Raw genomic sequence first — 17,927 nt, 5'->3', positions numbered from 1 at the left:
GGTTATTGATGGCCTCTAAAGCTGGCAGAGGGTTTTCTGTATCAGAATGGGAGACTCGTAACCCATTTATTCAAGCAGTCAAAATAATTTGGAATCCTGATATCTGCCCGGGGCTGGGCAAATTTGCCCTATTAAATCTCTATTGAAACCCAGCTGGTTTGACTGTCGACACCTTCTTAGATGCAGTATGCAGTTAATGGACTAAAGTCTTTCTGGCCCATCCGTTATGGCAATTGCAATCTGTGGCGATTTGAACATTACTTGTCACCAACTAGACCTACAATATCCACCAATTATCAAGTCAGGAGGGGGGCGTGGCCAGCGAGCACGGGATGAGGACGTGATCCCTCGGAGCTCCCGCGGCCGTCAGCCAAAATCCTGGAAATATCCTGTAATTCGGGCACTACAACGGCGGAAAATATATCCAGGCGCAGCGGAACCCTGGGCGCTTAGATCGGCATAATACCGACCCGAACCGCAGCTCCAGTCGGGAGCAATTGGTCCGAGAAGCCCGAGACGCCGGCAACGGACAAGATGGCCGCCGGAACAGCGGCCTAGAAGGGGAAGCGTAATACGGCGCCAACTGCAGGAGACAGACGCCCTGCCCCGCTGGGGCCTGAAGCAGCCGCGCAGAACCACAACGGAAAACGGAAAGCGGAGAGCGGAGGGGAGAGACGAGATCGTGGACTCCTGCCGGGCGGAACGAATCGTAGAGTGGGAGCCGCCTGCGACTGGGAAGGTAGGCGGTCCCCACTGCCGGCCACATCACACCGTGTGCTTCCGAGCGCACGCGAATCCAACCCCCCGCACCCCCCTGCGGATGCGTTTGACCACCGGAGAGGCAGACACCCTGACCGGCTGGACCTGCTGGAGGGCGAAGGCGGGACACGAACCCGTGGAACGAGTCACACGGCGGGGGCTGCCCGCAACTGAGAAGGTAGGCGGCCCCGCTCCTAGAGACCACATCCAGCTGTGTGTTTTCGGGCGCACAGGGGCCCGGCCCCCGCGGGAGCGCTGTCTCACTGGGGGCAGCCTTGACTCCGGCCCACGGGATAGAGCGGGCGGAGGGTTGGGACTCTGGGGATCGGAGTGGAGAGAGCGGCACTGAGGCGCCGGAGACGACGCACCAAGCCACTGAGTGACCTGAGGCTTGGTGCTTGGAACGCAACCTGTGGACTGACCTCTTAGCGATCCCACAACGAGAGGCCAACAATCAAGCACACAGTGCGGCAATAGAGGAGTAGAGGCAAACCCACTCATCAACCGTTGGGCGCCACCAGATCCTACCAGCTCCGGAACGGGGTGCCGCACCTGCCCGCCCTACAAACAGCCTCAAGAAGCATACGTCGCAAAGCCTTATCAACAGTGCGTGAGTGGGGCCAATCTCCCGAGGCCCACCTTCAGATATGGGTAAGGATAAGGCAAGAGGCACGACAACGCAGAGCAAAATAGAACAGTATGCGACCCCCGCCCAAGCCCTCCCGCCGGAACAACCCGGTACTACCGCAACACCAGAAACGGAGGAGAACATTTCGCTGAAGGATGTCATGAACGCCATAGCAAGTTCGAGAACCTCGATGGAAAAGAAGATGGATGGCATCAGCGCAGATGTGTCATTATTACGCCACGACCTCCAAAAACTCACAGCCCGCACTGGAGAAGCCGAGGGTCGAATATCAGAAACAGAGGACAATGTAAGGACGATGAACCAGCAAATGTCAGGAGCGCTAGCTCGCCTCAGAGCATTGGAAGAAAGAGTGGAAGAGGGGGAGGGCAGAGCGAGACGAAACAACATTCGGATCCTCGGTCTGCCGGAGAAATCGGAAGGAGCAAGCATGGAACTGTTTCTAGAGCAATGGCTCGCAGACATCTTTGCCCCCAAGACCTTGTCGAACTTCTTTTCAATTGAACGGGCCCACCGAATGCCAACTGGCAGGCAAATCCCAGGTGCCCCACCCCGCACAGTGATTGCGAAACTGCTGAACTATAGAGACCGAGACGCAATACTCCAAATGGCCAGAGCCAAGGGCACTATAACGTTCAACGGCTCCAGAATAGGTTTTTTCCCGGATTTCACTAGAGAAGTGCAAAGAGCCAGACAATCCTTTGGCCCTCTCAAAAAACGTCTCCAGACCCTCAACGTAAAATACGGACTCCTATTCCCGGCGCAGCTGAAGATATACTTTAATGGAACAACTGTGCACTTCACGGACCCAGCTGAAGCTTGGAACTGGGCAGCAAGACACCTGGAGGGCGACTGGAGGCCAGACGGAAGAGAGGGTAACGGCAGGAATCGCCCAAGGCGGGACAGGGCACCTCCTGAACCCCCGCAGCACCAACCCCAGGCACAGCCAAACAGAGATAATGACTGAAATGGAGAATAAGGTACCCACTCGCAGTTACGCTTTGAGCCCTGGCGCCATGTTATTAGTCCATGCTAACAGCGAATTAACTGTGAACCCGATGTCTGTGTAACTGACGGCCCGGTCCACGTAACCCCCACGGCCGGAACAAGGCAACTTAGGACTAAGTAGTGTTATACCACTTGAGGAATAGTCCTGGGTTGATGAGTTGACTGTCCCCTGACAGTCGGTTGTATTTGTATGTTTGGGCGACAGGTACTTCAAGTTGGGGTGGAGTATAGGGTGGGGGAAGAAAGGGAAAGTTTTAATGTTGTTTTGTTAGCTCGGATTCATAGCACGCCCAACCACAGACCTGAGAACAGTCCGCTGTACATTACACCCTGCTGTACTATGTATTGGAACCATATCCCCAACAGACACACCAAGGGGAGGCAGCTCTCCCGACCCAAACACCCTGCGCGTCCTTTAACGGAAAGCTCTAGATGACACACCCACAAGCACACCCACCCCCACCCGATCGCCCCAGGTCCCTTAAGCTGCTTAGTTGGAATGTGAACGGAATGGGCTCTGGGATTAAAAGACGCCTGATTAAACAGCTGTTGAATAGGCATTCTCCCGATTTGGCCCTACTATCGGAAACGCACCTAGCGGGAACACACTGCACCTTTTTTCAGAGAACAAATTACAGGACCGCATTCCATGCAGGGTACACGATGGGATCCAGGGGCACCCTTATTCTTATACACAAAAGGCTCCCGTTCTCCCCACAGGTGGTGGAATTGGACCCACGGGGTCGCTATGTACTCATTCTAGGTACACTCTGGGGCGAAACGCTGGCCATTGTATCAATATATTCCCCACCCGGACTGGGCCAGGGACTCTTGGAGGATGTCACCGCTCTCCTGGGGACACACCACCCAGATCGATGGGTCCTGGGGGGAGACTTTAACGACGTCATGTGCAATGCTATGGATCGTACCCATCTTAGAGGGCGTAACCCAAATGCTCCCACGAAACTCTCCAACTTTGTGTCTGCCTTGGGCCTCCGAGATGTGTGGCGCGAATTACATCCCCAGGATAGAGGCTACTCATTCCACTCGGGAGCACATGGCTCCCTCTCTAGACTTGATTACCTCCTGGTCCCGAACACAGACCTACATAGGGCAATATCTGCTGAATACCTCCCTCGTGGAATCTCGGACCACTCCCCCCTATTGATTGAAATACGAACACACTTTGTAACCCCCCCTAGAACGTGGAGGCTAAACAGCTACCACCTTGGCTTCCCAGAGTTGGTAGACCGCCTTACGGAGCGGTCTGATGAATACTTTGACATAAATATACCAGCAGTGGATGACCCGGTGGTGGTGTGGGAGGCCTATAAAACGGTGCTGCGTGGGGAGATCATCTCCTGGGTAGCAAACAAAAAGCGGGAGAGACTCCAAAAAATAGTAGAGGCAGAGGCTGAAATGGTCCAGGCCGAAAGCACGCATATACTTGACCCCACCCCGCAGACTCAAAGGTTCCTCAAACAAACCACAGAAACCCTCAGAAATATCATGCTAGATAATGCCAAACAGGCTCACTGGGACACCAGAGCGAGGATATACGAGCTGGGAGACAAGGCGGGCAAGATGCTGGCCTGGCTGGAGAGGAGGGAGGAGGGGAGACGTCATGTCAGGGAGATAGTTGCCCCAAATGGAGTTGGGCATCAGACGGACGCGGACATAGCAGAAGCATTTGCCCAGTTCTACGCGGAACTCTACCGAGCCCCGACAACACCTTTCGACCCGACCCTATTGGATGAGATTACACTCCCGGTTCTGACACCACAACAACGGGAGGAGCTAGACTCGGATCTCGCTGAATCCGAGATAGCCGAAGCCCTAGCGCAACTCCAAACAGGGAAAACACCGGGCCCCAATGGCTTCCCGGCCGAGACCTGGCAGAGACTTGGAGGGAATAAAATGGCGACCCCCCTATACAGGATGTTTCTTGGTGCCCGCGACCAGGGCACCCTCCCACCTGACCTGTGTAAAGCCACTATTGTGGTCATTCCCAAACCCGATAAGCCCCCGGAGCAGTGCGCCTCTTACCGGCCTATCTCGTTAATTAATAGCGAAGCCAAGGTTCTTGCGAAGCTCCTTGCCAACCGGCTGCAATCAGTAATCCATACCTTGATCCACCCGGATCAGTGTGGCTTTATGCCACACAAATCAACGCGCATGAACCTGCGCCGGCTCCATCTGGCGCTGGAGCGGGCCCCGATCATTGACACCCCTCTCGCCCTACTGGCAGTAGATTTTGAAAAGGCCTTCGACTCGGTTAGGTGGGACTGCCTTTGGGAGGTCATGAAGCGCATGGGGTTTGGGGACAGCTTCCTGAAATGGGTGAAATTACTCTACACTAACACTCGAGCGGAGGTCAGAGTGAATGGTTGGTCGTCTCGGTCCTTCCCGTTGGGAAAGGGCACGAGACAGGGATGTCCCCTTTCTCCCCTTCTCTTTGCCCTGGCAATTGAACCTCTGGCCCTTTGGCTTCGACAAGACGCTGCATGGACGGGGTTCAGATGGCCTGAAGGACATGAGGACCGTGTTTCCTTGTATGCAGATGACCTCCTGATTTACCTGGGAGACCCAGCTCAGTCCTGCCCCAAGGTGACGCAGATGCTTGCCCGGTTTGGCGTCCTTAGCGGGCTTAAAATCAATTGGGGGAAATCAGTTCTCTTCCCGGTGAAAGGCAACGTGCAGGCTGACCCTCGGGAATGCCCGTACCGAACAGAACCGCAAGGTTTTCGATACTTGGGGATCTGGGTGACCACAAACCTGAGTGAATACACACTACACAATTTTCAACCGGTCCTTGACCGTTTCATTAATGACGCCCACCACTGGAGACTTCTTCCTCTTACGCCCATGGGAAGAGCCGCACTCTTTAAGATGATAACTCTCCCAAGGTTTCTCTATGTCTTACAAAATGCCCCGCTATGGATCCCGGACTCCGACTTTGGGCGGGTTGAATCCCTTTTTCGGGAACTAACATGGGGGGGGTGGTCAACCGAGGATAGCGCTCACTACGCTCCAAAGATCGGTCTGGGAGGGTGGGATAGGAGCCCCGCGCCTCCAAACATATTATTGGGCTGCACAGCTGGCAGTAGTCAACGACCTGCTTCATGGAGATAGGGAGCTCCCCCACATCAAGGCCGAGGTTGCAGCCATGCACGATACCGACCCGTGGCAACTGCTATACCAAACTCTTCCGAGACCCCTCCCACCAACAACCATGGTTCATACTATTGTGGTTTGGAAACAGGCGCATAGATTCGTTGGGTGGGGAAATAGTGTAACTGTGGCACAACCCTTGTGGAGAAATTGTAACCTGCCCGAGGTAAAGAAGCTTCAACCATGGTCTCGATGGGTAAGGGCTGGGATTCTGAGAGTTGGGGACATTCTTGAGGAGAGGGACATAGCCTCGTTTGAAACTATACAGCAAAAATTCCAACTCCCGGATACTGAGCGATATCACTATGTACAGCTGGCCCACGCCCTAACAAACCACATACCGGCGGGTACCAATGTCCCGGACTACACACCAATAGAACGTAATATGTTACCAGCTCTTATCCCCACCAAATGCACCTCCATCCTATACAATGCTATTACATCCTTTGCCACACCGGAACTCACGACCCTGAAAACTAAATGGGAGGCAGATGTAGGGGTGATCGATCCAGAAGACTGGATCCAAGTACTAATGCACCCACGGGAGGTGGCCATCTCTTCCAGGATTCGGCTGGTTCAATTAAAGATCCTGCACAGGGTCTATTACCCCAGGACGATACTATACAGATGGGAAAGAGCCTTGAATCCGAACTGTCTCCGCTGTGGGGATGAGGAGGGGACCTTCTTCCACACCCTGTGGGCATGCCCCCAAATCCGTACCTTCTGGAGTGAATGCTGTACTGTACTTGGCAATGTCTTGGCGTGCCGCATACCACTAGACCCGAGGATTCTCATTTTGGGGGCGCCGGTTGAGACTGAACTTACTAAATGGGGCAAGCTGCTCCCGAACACAGCAGCAGGACTGATGAAGCGCAACATAGCGCAGAAATGGGGAGCCCCGGAGTCCCCAACGATGGAGCAATGGGCAACAGACATGAACATTTGTGCCACCATAGAACACCGAGTATATACCGCCAGAGGATGCCCTACTAAGGCGGACAAGATATGGGGGAGGTGGGAGGAGATTGGTCCCTAGAACCGGCTGGACCTGATCATATGCAATAAGAGGGATATGGTCGGAATGCACTAAAACCTGGGGTAATGTTATGAGTGATTGATACATGGTCTATTAATGGTTGTATTTTGGAAGGACATGCTAATCCAGGAAAGCTGTTGTTGTGTAGTTTGGAATGTTTAAAACAATAAAAAATGTTTTATCAAAAAAAAATTATCAAGTCAGGGCAGTAGGAGAAAGCTCGGAAGATTATGGATGGGCTTAATGGAATCTAGAGGAATATGTATGCTCAACGGAGCAACCGAGGGTGATATTCCGCTGAGACCCACATTGACCCAGCAATCGAACCTGGACTATGTGTTTGTTTCGGACGCAATGCTGACTAAGGCAACAAAGTTGAAAGTTTTGACAACCAATGCTAGTGATCTTTAATATTTTGCAAGTATCTTTGAATTTTATCTCCATCCATAGAACTTACTACCCAAAAATTTAAATCAATGTAGGGAGAAATAGAATCTCTTGGACTGAAACCTTAACGAATTGAACCATAAACTGGCAGATATGACTGTACAATTATCAATATATGACCCAGAGAGAGTGCATTTATGTGAGCGCTCGTGCGGCCCGGAATAAATCCTGATCAATCCTACATGTTTCGGAACACTGCTGATCTAACCCTGCAACAATTTAAGTTGGCGAGGTGCTGCCCTGCTGGACGATACAATTTGAGGCGAAATCTGTTGTCCCGCGACCACAAACGTTATCCCACGATCCCGAGACCCGGAGCAACCAGTGAGGCCCTGCTGGCCGCCAAGCGCCCGAAGACTGCCTCAAGACTGTGCGACGACCGGGCTGGGGGAAGCGGCCCAGTCCACCCAATCCTGCGGTGGCGGGGCAGAGTCGCGCCGGGTGCAGCCGCCCTCGCGTGGGTAAAAACGGACCAGCACATCAGAAACCGGAACCGGGACAGTGGCCCCCCATGTGGCACAACTAATCAGCAGCACAGACCTGCGACCGCGGTGGTCGCGGACATACAGTGGCTGTGTTGTGCACTAAGGGGCTGCGTGAGTGGCCAGATCAGACTCTGCTGCCCTGAGTGAAGGCTTCAGTCCAGCCTCGGAGATCCCCCATATCCCAGCCCCCCCCATGACAACGAAGAGCGCCCCACCCCGTACCAAGCGAGAGGAGCAGACATTGACAGAGCTCCGAGGAGGGGAAAGCAGGAGCTCCAGCGCAGCATTCCAACAGAGCGAACCCTGGGGCAGCCGCCGGAGTCCTGTGGCAGTATCCAAACGCCTTTCACCACTGAACAGGTACGGCGCACGCTGCGGGGCCATACGCCACAGCCCCGGCAAGTGTGGGAATACCTTACCCATCAGCAGGAGTCGGGCAGCCCCTAGAGTTAAACCCCTGGACCCCTATAACCGGTTACTTCACTGTGGGAACACTTCATCACAAAAAAGAATCCGCAATCTTCATCCCCAAACCACAGTCAGGTGACAGAGAAGAGAGGAGGAAAAACAACGCCAAGGGCTCAAACACACTGAATGAAGAGAGGGACATTTTGTATCACCGCAAAGCGGGCTGTGCTCCTTCCCCCATCCTCCAGTGAGCGCACAAATCATAACGGGCAGAGTACATCTGCAATCTAAACCAACACTGGTCGCCACAACCCTCATCATTTCTCCGGAGTGCTGTATTCTGACCACGAACTGCCGCCGCACGACGCGCATTACGCCCACTCCCGAAATAAGTTTGGGTCACGACAACTGCCTACAGACACCAAACGCCACACAGGGATACCTCCCCCGGCACGAGCAGAATGGGGAAAACAGATAGGTCACAGTGAAAGCTAAACGTTTAGACCGGATCAGCCCCCAAGACACCCAGACTGCTGGAGGAACCAGAGCCCCGGTGGACAGCGCACACCAGATGGACGAGGGAGCATGCTCTACAGGCATTAAGGAACTCCTGCTGGACCTGAAGGCAGGCATAGGGAGCCTAAATAACAAGATGGATGGCCTCTCCTCCAAAGTTGACCTATTACAACATCGCCTAGACACCCATACTGAACGCCTGAATGAGGTTGAACACAGCATGTCCAATCTAGACGACGGCACAGTGGCCCTAGTGGCCAGGGTGACGCAACTAGAGACCCAAATGAGGGCGGCCAACGCCCGGAGTAAAGATTTGGAGGGCCGCCCCAGAAGAAACAATATCAGAATTGTCGGAGTGAGCGAACACCAGCTACAAATGAAAATGGAAGATTATGTGGAAGCGCTATTTACCACTCTTCGGCCACGAGGCTCTTTCTCGCCTATTTGTCGTCTAGAGAGCCCGCAGAATCCCATCAACCAAACCCATTCCGGGAGCTCCCCCTCGGCCAATAATTGCAAAATTACTTAATTATAAAGCCTGTGATACAATTCTCCGACTTGCCAGAGAAAAAGGAGAGCTACACCACGAGGGGGACAGGGTTAATTTTTATCCAGACTTCTCTCCAGCAGTACAGACTCAGAGGAGATCCTTCACAGCCACCAGGCAAAGGCTCAGATAACCAAATCGCCTACTCAATGCTTTTTCCGGCACGGCTCAGAGTACAACATGGTGGGAAAGTCCATTTCTTTCAGACACCTGATGAAACAAACTCATACCTAGATCAGGCAGGATGTTCCTGCACTGAACCCTAGACATGCACGTGTGCAGAGCGAGAGAAACCAAACGAACCAGACATAGCCAACCAAGGTCAACGGCGAAAAAAACCTATTTACAAAGAACGGCAAACCTACCAAAACTAACATTGGAGCGGAGTACTCCAGGGACGCGCAGCTTGGGAAGCCACTAGTGCCCCTTGCACAGCAAAAAGTTATCTCACCAGTTCATCGTTAAAGGGTGGGGGGGAACGGGTGGCGGGCACGCAACGATGCGGTTCACACCCCGATTAGGTTACCAAACGGGCGAGTTGGGGGTTGCCCGTGTAAGGAAGGTTATTAGAGAATGGGTTGGGAAAAGCGCCACCAGACATCCCATCCCCACCAGTCCTCCATGCAGCCATGCAATGCCATACCACCTCTTCAGAACACTAAGAAGACCACCAGCAGCCCTCTATGCCACACGGGACGTATCTTTCAAAATCGGCCCAAATAAGAAATCCAGCTGCGTAATTCAAAGTCTCCACATGGAACATTAGAGGGGGCAACCCTCAGGGTTGCGCATTGGCACCCTTTCTATCTGATCTATACATGGCTGACATGATGATCTCACAAGGCACGGTCCGGGCCTTTGCGCCAAAGATCGATGAAACCGAAGTGCCATGGGTACTATATGCTGACGATGTAGTATTCATCGATCAGACGGCTATAGGTCTTCAGCGACGGATAACTGCATTAAAAAAATATCTAGCAGAAAACAGTATGAAGATCAACATAAAAAAATCAGATACTGATAATGAAATCAAGCCGTGGAAAGAAGGGGGAAAAGAAAAACTATACCTGGACTATTGAAAATCAAAAATTAGAAGTGGTGCAAACATTAATATACCTAGGAGTGAGGATAAACGAGAACAGCAACGAAGAGGGCAATACACCCTGATCAGTGAGACTAGTGACCTTAACACACCAGGGGCAAGTATTAAACCGAAGATATGGGAAATATTCTGTGACCCCTATCCTAACCTTTTATAGGCAAAAGGTGGTAGCGGTGCTTACTTATGGGTCTGAGGCTCTCTTGGCCCTTAGTTGGGAAACATGGGGAGTCTGAGAGTTGTACCGCTGGCGAAAGATCCTGAAATTGCCAAACTCTCTTTCAGTGGATATCACAAGACATGAATTAAGGCTGCAGTCATTTGCTTCCACAGTAATGTGGAAAACTCCATCTACCGGAAATGTATCCTTGATCGACCTCCAGCACCTTTTGAAATCTTAGTGCACCTAGGGACTGTAGAGTGTGAGACAAAACACTTTAATCCTGGAAGAGCAAATGTAAAAGATTTCTGGATCACCACAGCATTACTTGTGACCTTTTGAAATTCAATCCAAATAAGGCAAAAAGAAATCCCCAGAAAAAAGACTGGGATGATACTCGGGAAGCAAAAAAGGGAAGAAAGTTCTGCCATAACATTATATGGGAACGGAAATCCTTGAGCAACCTGCCCCCTTATTTGAAGAAATTTCCGTTGTCACTATAGGGACCTATTGATGCGATGCAGACTAAATATCTGGCACTCAAGAGTGGTTCAACTAAGGAGAAAGCAGATCTCAAAGACTGAAGCGTATTGTAGGTTCTGCAAAGCCAAAGATTCTCCGGAGACCATCAAGCATGTGATGTTAAACTGCCCTGCATTGGGGATGCAACGATCGTTGGTAATGGGGGATTATGTGACAGGGCTCCTCCCAGAGATAGAGGAAGACTACTGGGAGAGACTACTGGGAGAGACTATTGACAGCAGATAAAGTAGGGCGGACAATTGATGCCTTTTAAAATTTGTGGAATGTCTGAAAATGGGGCTGGTGGATGGAGGGGAACTCTGATTAGATGAAATGAATGGGTATTGAGAATCGATATTGCTAATGATTTATAGGAAGATTAACAGCAGTCATTAGTAAATGATAAACAAATAAGGAATTGCAATGTGAAAATGTTAAAGGTTAAAATAAACTGATTAACAAATAAAACAATAAAAACAATTTATTTGTTTTGGAAATGAACCCAAACTAACCAATTGCCCACATACCTACTGAAATTTACAGAACAGTCACTTTGAAGGGTGTTCTCGAAAATGTGCCTAAATTTGCTCCCAAACAGACGTTTTGGGGGTAAGAGCAAAGTGGGAAAGTAACCTTTGGTGCTGTCGATTCTGTAATAATGTTGAAGATCTGAAAACAACTAGGCATATTCTGGTCGATTGTAAATCGTTGGCAGAAAGGAGAGGGCTATAATTCGACAGATTTATTAAACATTATTGAATATTGATGCCGGATATATGGTGGGCATTCCTGTTTAGTGGTTACTACCCAGTTTCTCTTTCATGTTTTATCCTAGTTATTATAGCTAGCACAGGTTTTTAAGATGAGGCAATTCATTTACTCGCCCATTTTATGAATTTAATATTTCTGATGAAGTGATGTTAGATATGTTTCATCTGATTTTTTTTTTCTTCATTTTTCTGTTTAGCAATTTTTATTAGGCTTTGTAATGGATAAATACAGGATATAATCATCAACAATTAACCATTATAATACTTGCTAACTAATAGTCCGAGTTAACAATTAAAAGGCACAACGTAGTGTATCAAGGTTACAATAAATGTAGAGATGCCCTAAAAGTTACTTGCAAAACTCTAACATCAGAATTCATTGAAGCAATATATGAGAAATATATATCTGAAATGACTACAAAAACACAAAAGAACAAAACAGACAGGACAATACAAGACACAAGAGGAGAAGGAAGAACAGACAAAACAGGCAACAAATTAAAAGGACACTGCTGAGGAGGTATTAAGATATTCGATCAGTGGACTCCACTTTTGATTATATTTACGTACGTCAATTAAAGAAGTGGCGCAACCCTTTTCTATTCTGTGAATGTAGCATATATAATTCCACCAAGTAGCAAAAGATAAGCAATCAAAACATTTCCAGTTAGAAGATATTAGATGAAAACAAGTAGGTGAAATAACCTGGGAGAGGAAATATTAGTTAAATCAGAGTAACCATGCGATCCAATAATTAGATTGTCAAGATTGAGTTGTGCTGTAAAATGAACATTTCTTGTAGAGTTATCCAAATTCTTTCCCAGGATGAAAAAACAAATGTACAGAAATACGGTTAGGAGTAAAGTAGGCTATACTCAAAATAAAAAAGGCAGTCTGAGTTAGATTTGTGGCTTTAGATATGTTAAAGATTTGTAGTCGTACCTTTTCCCAAATGGCAGCAGTATATTGGCTAGAAAGATTGTTGATCCATCCATTTTCAACGTGTTGATTGATAGTTGACACGTTGAAATCGGAAATAAAGAATGTAGAAATCGCTGCAGCTTTAGTGGAGACACATGCAAGAAGATTCTGAAATTGCATGGAAGGGGCCCGTTGTGAAAGATTTGGTAATGCCAAGGTAATTACGGTAGCAACTTGTATACGCAGCAAAGTCTGAATCCCCTTTCATACTCTAGCCTATATCTTTAATCTGATTTTTGAGTGAACAATGTTTTGCTCATATAATTTTAAGTCCAATAGAATTTATTTAAAGATGTTTATTAAGAATGTATAATATTTCGATGAAATGTTTCTTTAAAAGAAATGTAATGTAAATTGTGTGTATAGCTAAACGTTTGCTAAAATGGCAAGGTAATAGTTTAATAAAAAAATTAGGTCAAGCATCTAATTTGAGGCTGTGGCTGCGGAGGTGAATCCAAGTACCCACCGTTATAAACTGTCAGTGGCGGCTGGTGATTTTAATTGGAGGTGCACAGACATTTCCCACAAATGTGTAGAGCAGCCGAGCACAGCGAGGCAGCCCCCCCACAACCAAACACAGTTTAGTGGGGGATTATCCCCTGGATACAATTTTTTTAAATAATGGGTTGAAATGGTGCATTTTACGGCATGCTTTCTGTGGAAAGTAACCAAAAGTGCACGGGAGCGTTTTTCAACACAGTTTTTCAACACATTTCCATGGCTGCACCACTATAGGCCTGTTTCCCCATGCAAGGGCAAAATGTCTGTCTATAATTCCAGTAAAAATGCATTATTGTGAAATGGTTCAATCCTCATTCCCTTGCATTGTGCTCCTTAACCTTGTTCTTTTGATGCTTTGGCCTCTCCACTCCCAATCGTGGCCAGATTGGGACTCTGCATCTAACGGCACAAAGTCCTCTTTCTGTTATGGCTATTATAGAGTACTTTGTTCAATCCTCTTTTAGGTGAAAGGCCCTTCCATTGCAACCAGTGTGGAGCTTCCTTCACTCAGAAGGGGAACCTGCTGCGACACATCAAGCTGCACTCCGGAGAGAAGCCTTTCAAGTGCCCCTTCTGCAACTATGCCTGTCGCCGCAGGGACGCGCTTACTGGCCACCTCAGGACGCACTCCGGTGGGTACTGCGACCTCCCAGACTGTAAAGACATTAACGATAAATTCGAAAGTAGTTGTGCCAAACGAAGAGGGAGACCGAGGACTTTTTTCATGCTTTTTCCTAGTGAATTTTCCTGCACGCTTTAAGTACATTACCTAGCTATTAACGCAGTTTTCGATATTTACGTTTGTCAAGGTGATCTTAATGAAAGTTTCAACGATTCCCACAAAATCAAGAGAACCCTTTAGTAAAATGATGGTAAAGATTTTGTAATTGGCTGGAAAGTCTTTAAGGATGATGAATGATTTGATATTTTGCAATTATAGTATGTACTGGCTGTAGTGCCATATTCTAGCACACATGCTCGCTCTCTGCACTCTTAATCTCGGTCTCACTTTTTCTGCATGAGCTAGAGACACATTGTCAGGTGTGCAGTTGCAAGAGCCACCCCAGTCTTTACTGGGAGCAGGATGACCATAGAAAAAGCAGAGGTGTCTTTAAGGGGTTGGCCTGTTTTAAAAAAAAAAAAAAAATTCCACAATATAAGGGCCTTCCAAGAAATTGCATATATTTCTATTGCGCTTAGACTATGTTGAACGCCACTTGCGTGGAATAAAAAAGAATATCAGCGTAAGTTTGTTCCCAGGTTTGGGGGAAAAGTGTAGACTAGCTGCCAATACTTTTAGCATATCTGATACATCTAGGTGAAATAGGCCAGGAGCTAGAGCGCATCTCTGCATTATCTCTGCCCCACTGCTCTCATTTTAACCAAAGTCTCTTCTGGTCAACCCGATCAAAAGCTGCTGTAAAATTCAAACATGGGGAGTGGAACGAAAGAGCTCCTTGCCTCAATGTCTGATTTTGTAGAAAGTTATAATTCAAGCCATCTAATCTGTAACCATATTCTTGTGGCTTCAAAAATCGTTTGAAATGTGGACACGCGGCTGGTAGTAATAGCCAATCATTACATTTTTGTAAGGAAAGGTGTGCACACAATTTGCTTCTCCCCTTCAGTAACACAATAGGACCATCGTTTTTTTTTCTCAATGTTTAATAGCATAAACAAATGCATCACAATTTCAATTAAAACAGTTCGTAAACAAACATAGAAATAGGACAATCGTTTTTGTGTTTCTCTCTGTGCCCTTTTTTGTGTATTGATACTATGAAAGATCTATGCCCGGTCTTTGTGAATTCCCCACTATGGATACAAGAATAAAGGATATCCGCCCACAGACCGATATTATCCTTTAACGTAATGTTTGCTAATCCATTGGGAACAGGGGCCATGGATAAGCAGCTCCATGTCCTTTGCCAGATATTTGTGATCTGTATTTGCTCCATTGACATCGGATGGCGCATACTGGATAGTAAATTTACACCGAGATACATCATTGAATGGGGATTGGTCTGGGCAGTGCTTTGGTCATGAGCATCATTAGTCTCATTTCCAGAAGCAGGTTCTATTTTTGTCAATTAGAGCCTCAAGCATAATCTGCTTTCCCATAATCACTGATTTGCCTTATTTTGGCAGAGCTTGCAACTCCTTTGTCATCCAGCACTTCATGCGCGGGACTGCAGGATCCACTGGATGTGTATGCCGAATATCAAAAAACTGGTTTAAGAACAGACGCCAATGGGGCACTAGTGATTTCCAGGCTCTAACCTTAAATGAGAAATGACATGGTTGTACAGCACGAGTAGAGCTGTATGCTTCAACATATGTCACTGCACATTTGTTCAATTTCGTGACGTTATTGGGCGTCCAGGTGGTTTGGTTGTGGGAGTTGTTAATGGATAGGCCACTTAACCATGGGCCTGGCTTCAGCGTTCTGCAAGTAACTTTTACATTTCAAAAATATACTGAAAGGCCTTTAAAGGCACATGCAGGTAAAACCTAATTGTATTACACATCACAAAACACTCTTGCATACACAATGTATTGGAGACATGTGGAGCCGGAGCAGGACGATTAGGCGTGCCCAGTTCGGCGCTGCAACGTTCGGTCGCAGGGATCTTTTGGCGCGGGATAGTCTCATTACTGTTTTTTGCCCGAGGAGAGAGGTCGCATTATTTATCTTTTATTCTTTTTTTCAAAATCTCACATGGGACGTTTCAGTCTTTTTTATTGTGAAATGCTCTAATGCTTTTTTTTTTTTTTTTTTTTTTTGACTGTTGTATCATGGTGGTTAAATATGTAATTTTGCTGCCCCAGGGCCAAGGGCAGTTTGGTTTTGTGGTAAGTTCCTCGCAATCTTGCAGGCCATGGTTCCTGGCTGATCTAAACCTTTCTTTATTTTCCCTGTAAAATAAAAATAATGGGCTATTTTGAAACTACAATAAAATGAAAAGCTTTAGCTCAGCCATGAACCATGGCCTGCGAGATTGTGAGGCTTGGAACTTAACCACAAGACCAAAGTGCCCTTGTGCTGGGGCAGCAAAATTACATATTGAACCATCATGATGCAACAGTCTGATTAAAAAAAAATATATATATATATATGAGAAATATAAGCAGAAAGAGCGGTACACCCTCGTTTTTGCGTCGCTGTTTACATCAACCCAAAGCCACAATTCTTTCGTGCTGCATTTGAAAATAATTATTCTTTGGAATTTGGCGTGAGGGAATTTAGACGTGGCTGCAATGTCAGCCACATCCAAACGTACCTCGCGCCAAATCGGCGGCGGCTCAAAGGCTCCTACGACAAAATGAGCGCGCCGAACTGGCCGCTGTGGCCAACTGGCTGCGCCGAAACGGCCCGTGGCGAAACGGCCGCGCCAAAAGGGGGTGTACCGTGTGGCGCTGCTTGGATTCACAAGCTTAGCATAGGCCACCATCTAGTGGTTGATGCAGAGTATTACATCGGATTTCTCGTTTAGAATTCGAAAAGCGAGGTTTCTTGTCACACTACCTCTACCATATGACTACAGGTATCCATGAACCCTCGCGCTTCGGGGTGCTCTTATTGGTTTTTCTCACCATTGGGTTGGTCGCACAAATGCCGAGTTGAAATAAATTGACTGTTTTGTCCAAGCTGCGGACTCGAACTGTGCTTGACGATATTACACCGAAAGGGGCATAGGGAGGGAAGGGTAGGGTACTTTAAGTTTTCAGTACACGTGACCGTTGTGTTGTGAACCTCCCACGTGCGTTGCCCTTTTAATGTGATGTCCCTCCCATGTGTATTGCCTTTTTAAGATGGGCCATGAGTGTCATGGCCCAAGCTAATAAAAGTAGTCCTTGCAGGCAAGTGCTGTAGACCGACTGCAGACTCCAAGATAGAATGACTTTGCCAACACTGTGTGAGCACGGTCCTGTAGGCCATGTTGCCATGGGGCCCTCTTGCCAGCAAGGTGGCCAGGGTCTGCATGTGCTGGTCATGGTCCCACTTCAGACCGGGTGTTCCCCAGCAAACCCTCGAGGCACTTGGCATCTGTGGTGCTGGTGTCATATAGCACACACAGGGGGCCAGCTTGATGCAAATGGCCGGCCCCCACAACAGTGGCCTTTTATAGAATGCATCTGTACCCCCATAACTACATATTAGATAGCTGGCTCTTACTCCTATGCTCCCATGGAGAATACCACTTTTCTGCCGAGACGCTGCATGTGCAATAGCTGCTTTCCAATGAAGTGCAGAGCTTGTCATCTTTCTAAACCTGAAAATATTAAAGGAGCTCCAAAATAAGCGCTGTGCCTGCTTGTGCCATACATGCCGAATGATCCCCATGTGCGAGACTGCCTCTACTGCAGAAGCTCTCGAGGTTGAGCACATGGAGGAAACCTTGAGTGTTTCCTCACAGCCATACCCCCCCCCCCGCCCGCCTTGTAGTGCACCTGTCAAGTTGTACTGTGGGAACTCCCTCGCATCCACAAGGCTGCACAACCAAAACTAAGCCCAAGGCTAAAATGGACGAGATTCAGCTCAAAACAATGGTCGAATAGTTTACGTTGGTTGTGAAGACTAAAATGGACTAATACAGTGCAAAAACAAGTCCTGAACACTGTGCTAGTTTCCAATGTTTTTTGTGTTGATAGAAACAAGTACAGCCAATGGGGGAAAAACATAGAGACATACACACATGCGAAAAAAAGAGGTATGCTCATTGAAACCTTCTACATCAACACCATCCACGCCCACATCAGAGGGGGAAGGAAGACCTTTTTACTGCCGTGCAAAAGAAAGACCTACGTTTTTGAGATTCAGTGGAGCAGTTGGAGGAAGGGAAGACGCCCCTTAAAACAAATTCAAAATC

At 48.1% G+C, this 17,927-nt stretch overlaps 1 protein-coding gene across 2 annotated transcripts in view; it reads left to right on the top strand.

Moving 5' to 3' along the window:
* Positions 1–17,927, top strand: part of IKZF4 (IKAROS family zinc finger 4) — a 331,612-nt gene that overhangs the window by 212,123 nt on the left and 101,562 nt on the right. For both annotated transcript variants that reach the window (XM_069653774.1, XM_069653775.1), the window contains exon 5: positions 13,521–13,688. In XM_069653774.1, coding sequence (XP_069509875.1) covers positions 13,521–13,688 — 168 coding nt within the window. The remainder of the gene's footprint in view (positions 1–13,520; positions 13,689–17,927) is intronic.

The sequence above is a fragment of the Ambystoma mexicanum genome, chromosome 3q (assembly GCF_040938575.1).
Source record: "Ambystoma mexicanum isolate Mex_15411 chromosome 3q, UKY_AmexF1_1, whole genome shotgun sequence".
Lineage (NCBI taxonomy): Eukaryota > Metazoa > Chordata > Amphibia > Caudata > Ambystomatidae > Ambystoma > Ambystoma mexicanum.
Note: the sequence above shows the minus strand (reverse complement) of the source record. Positions and strands in the feature narration are given on the sequence as shown.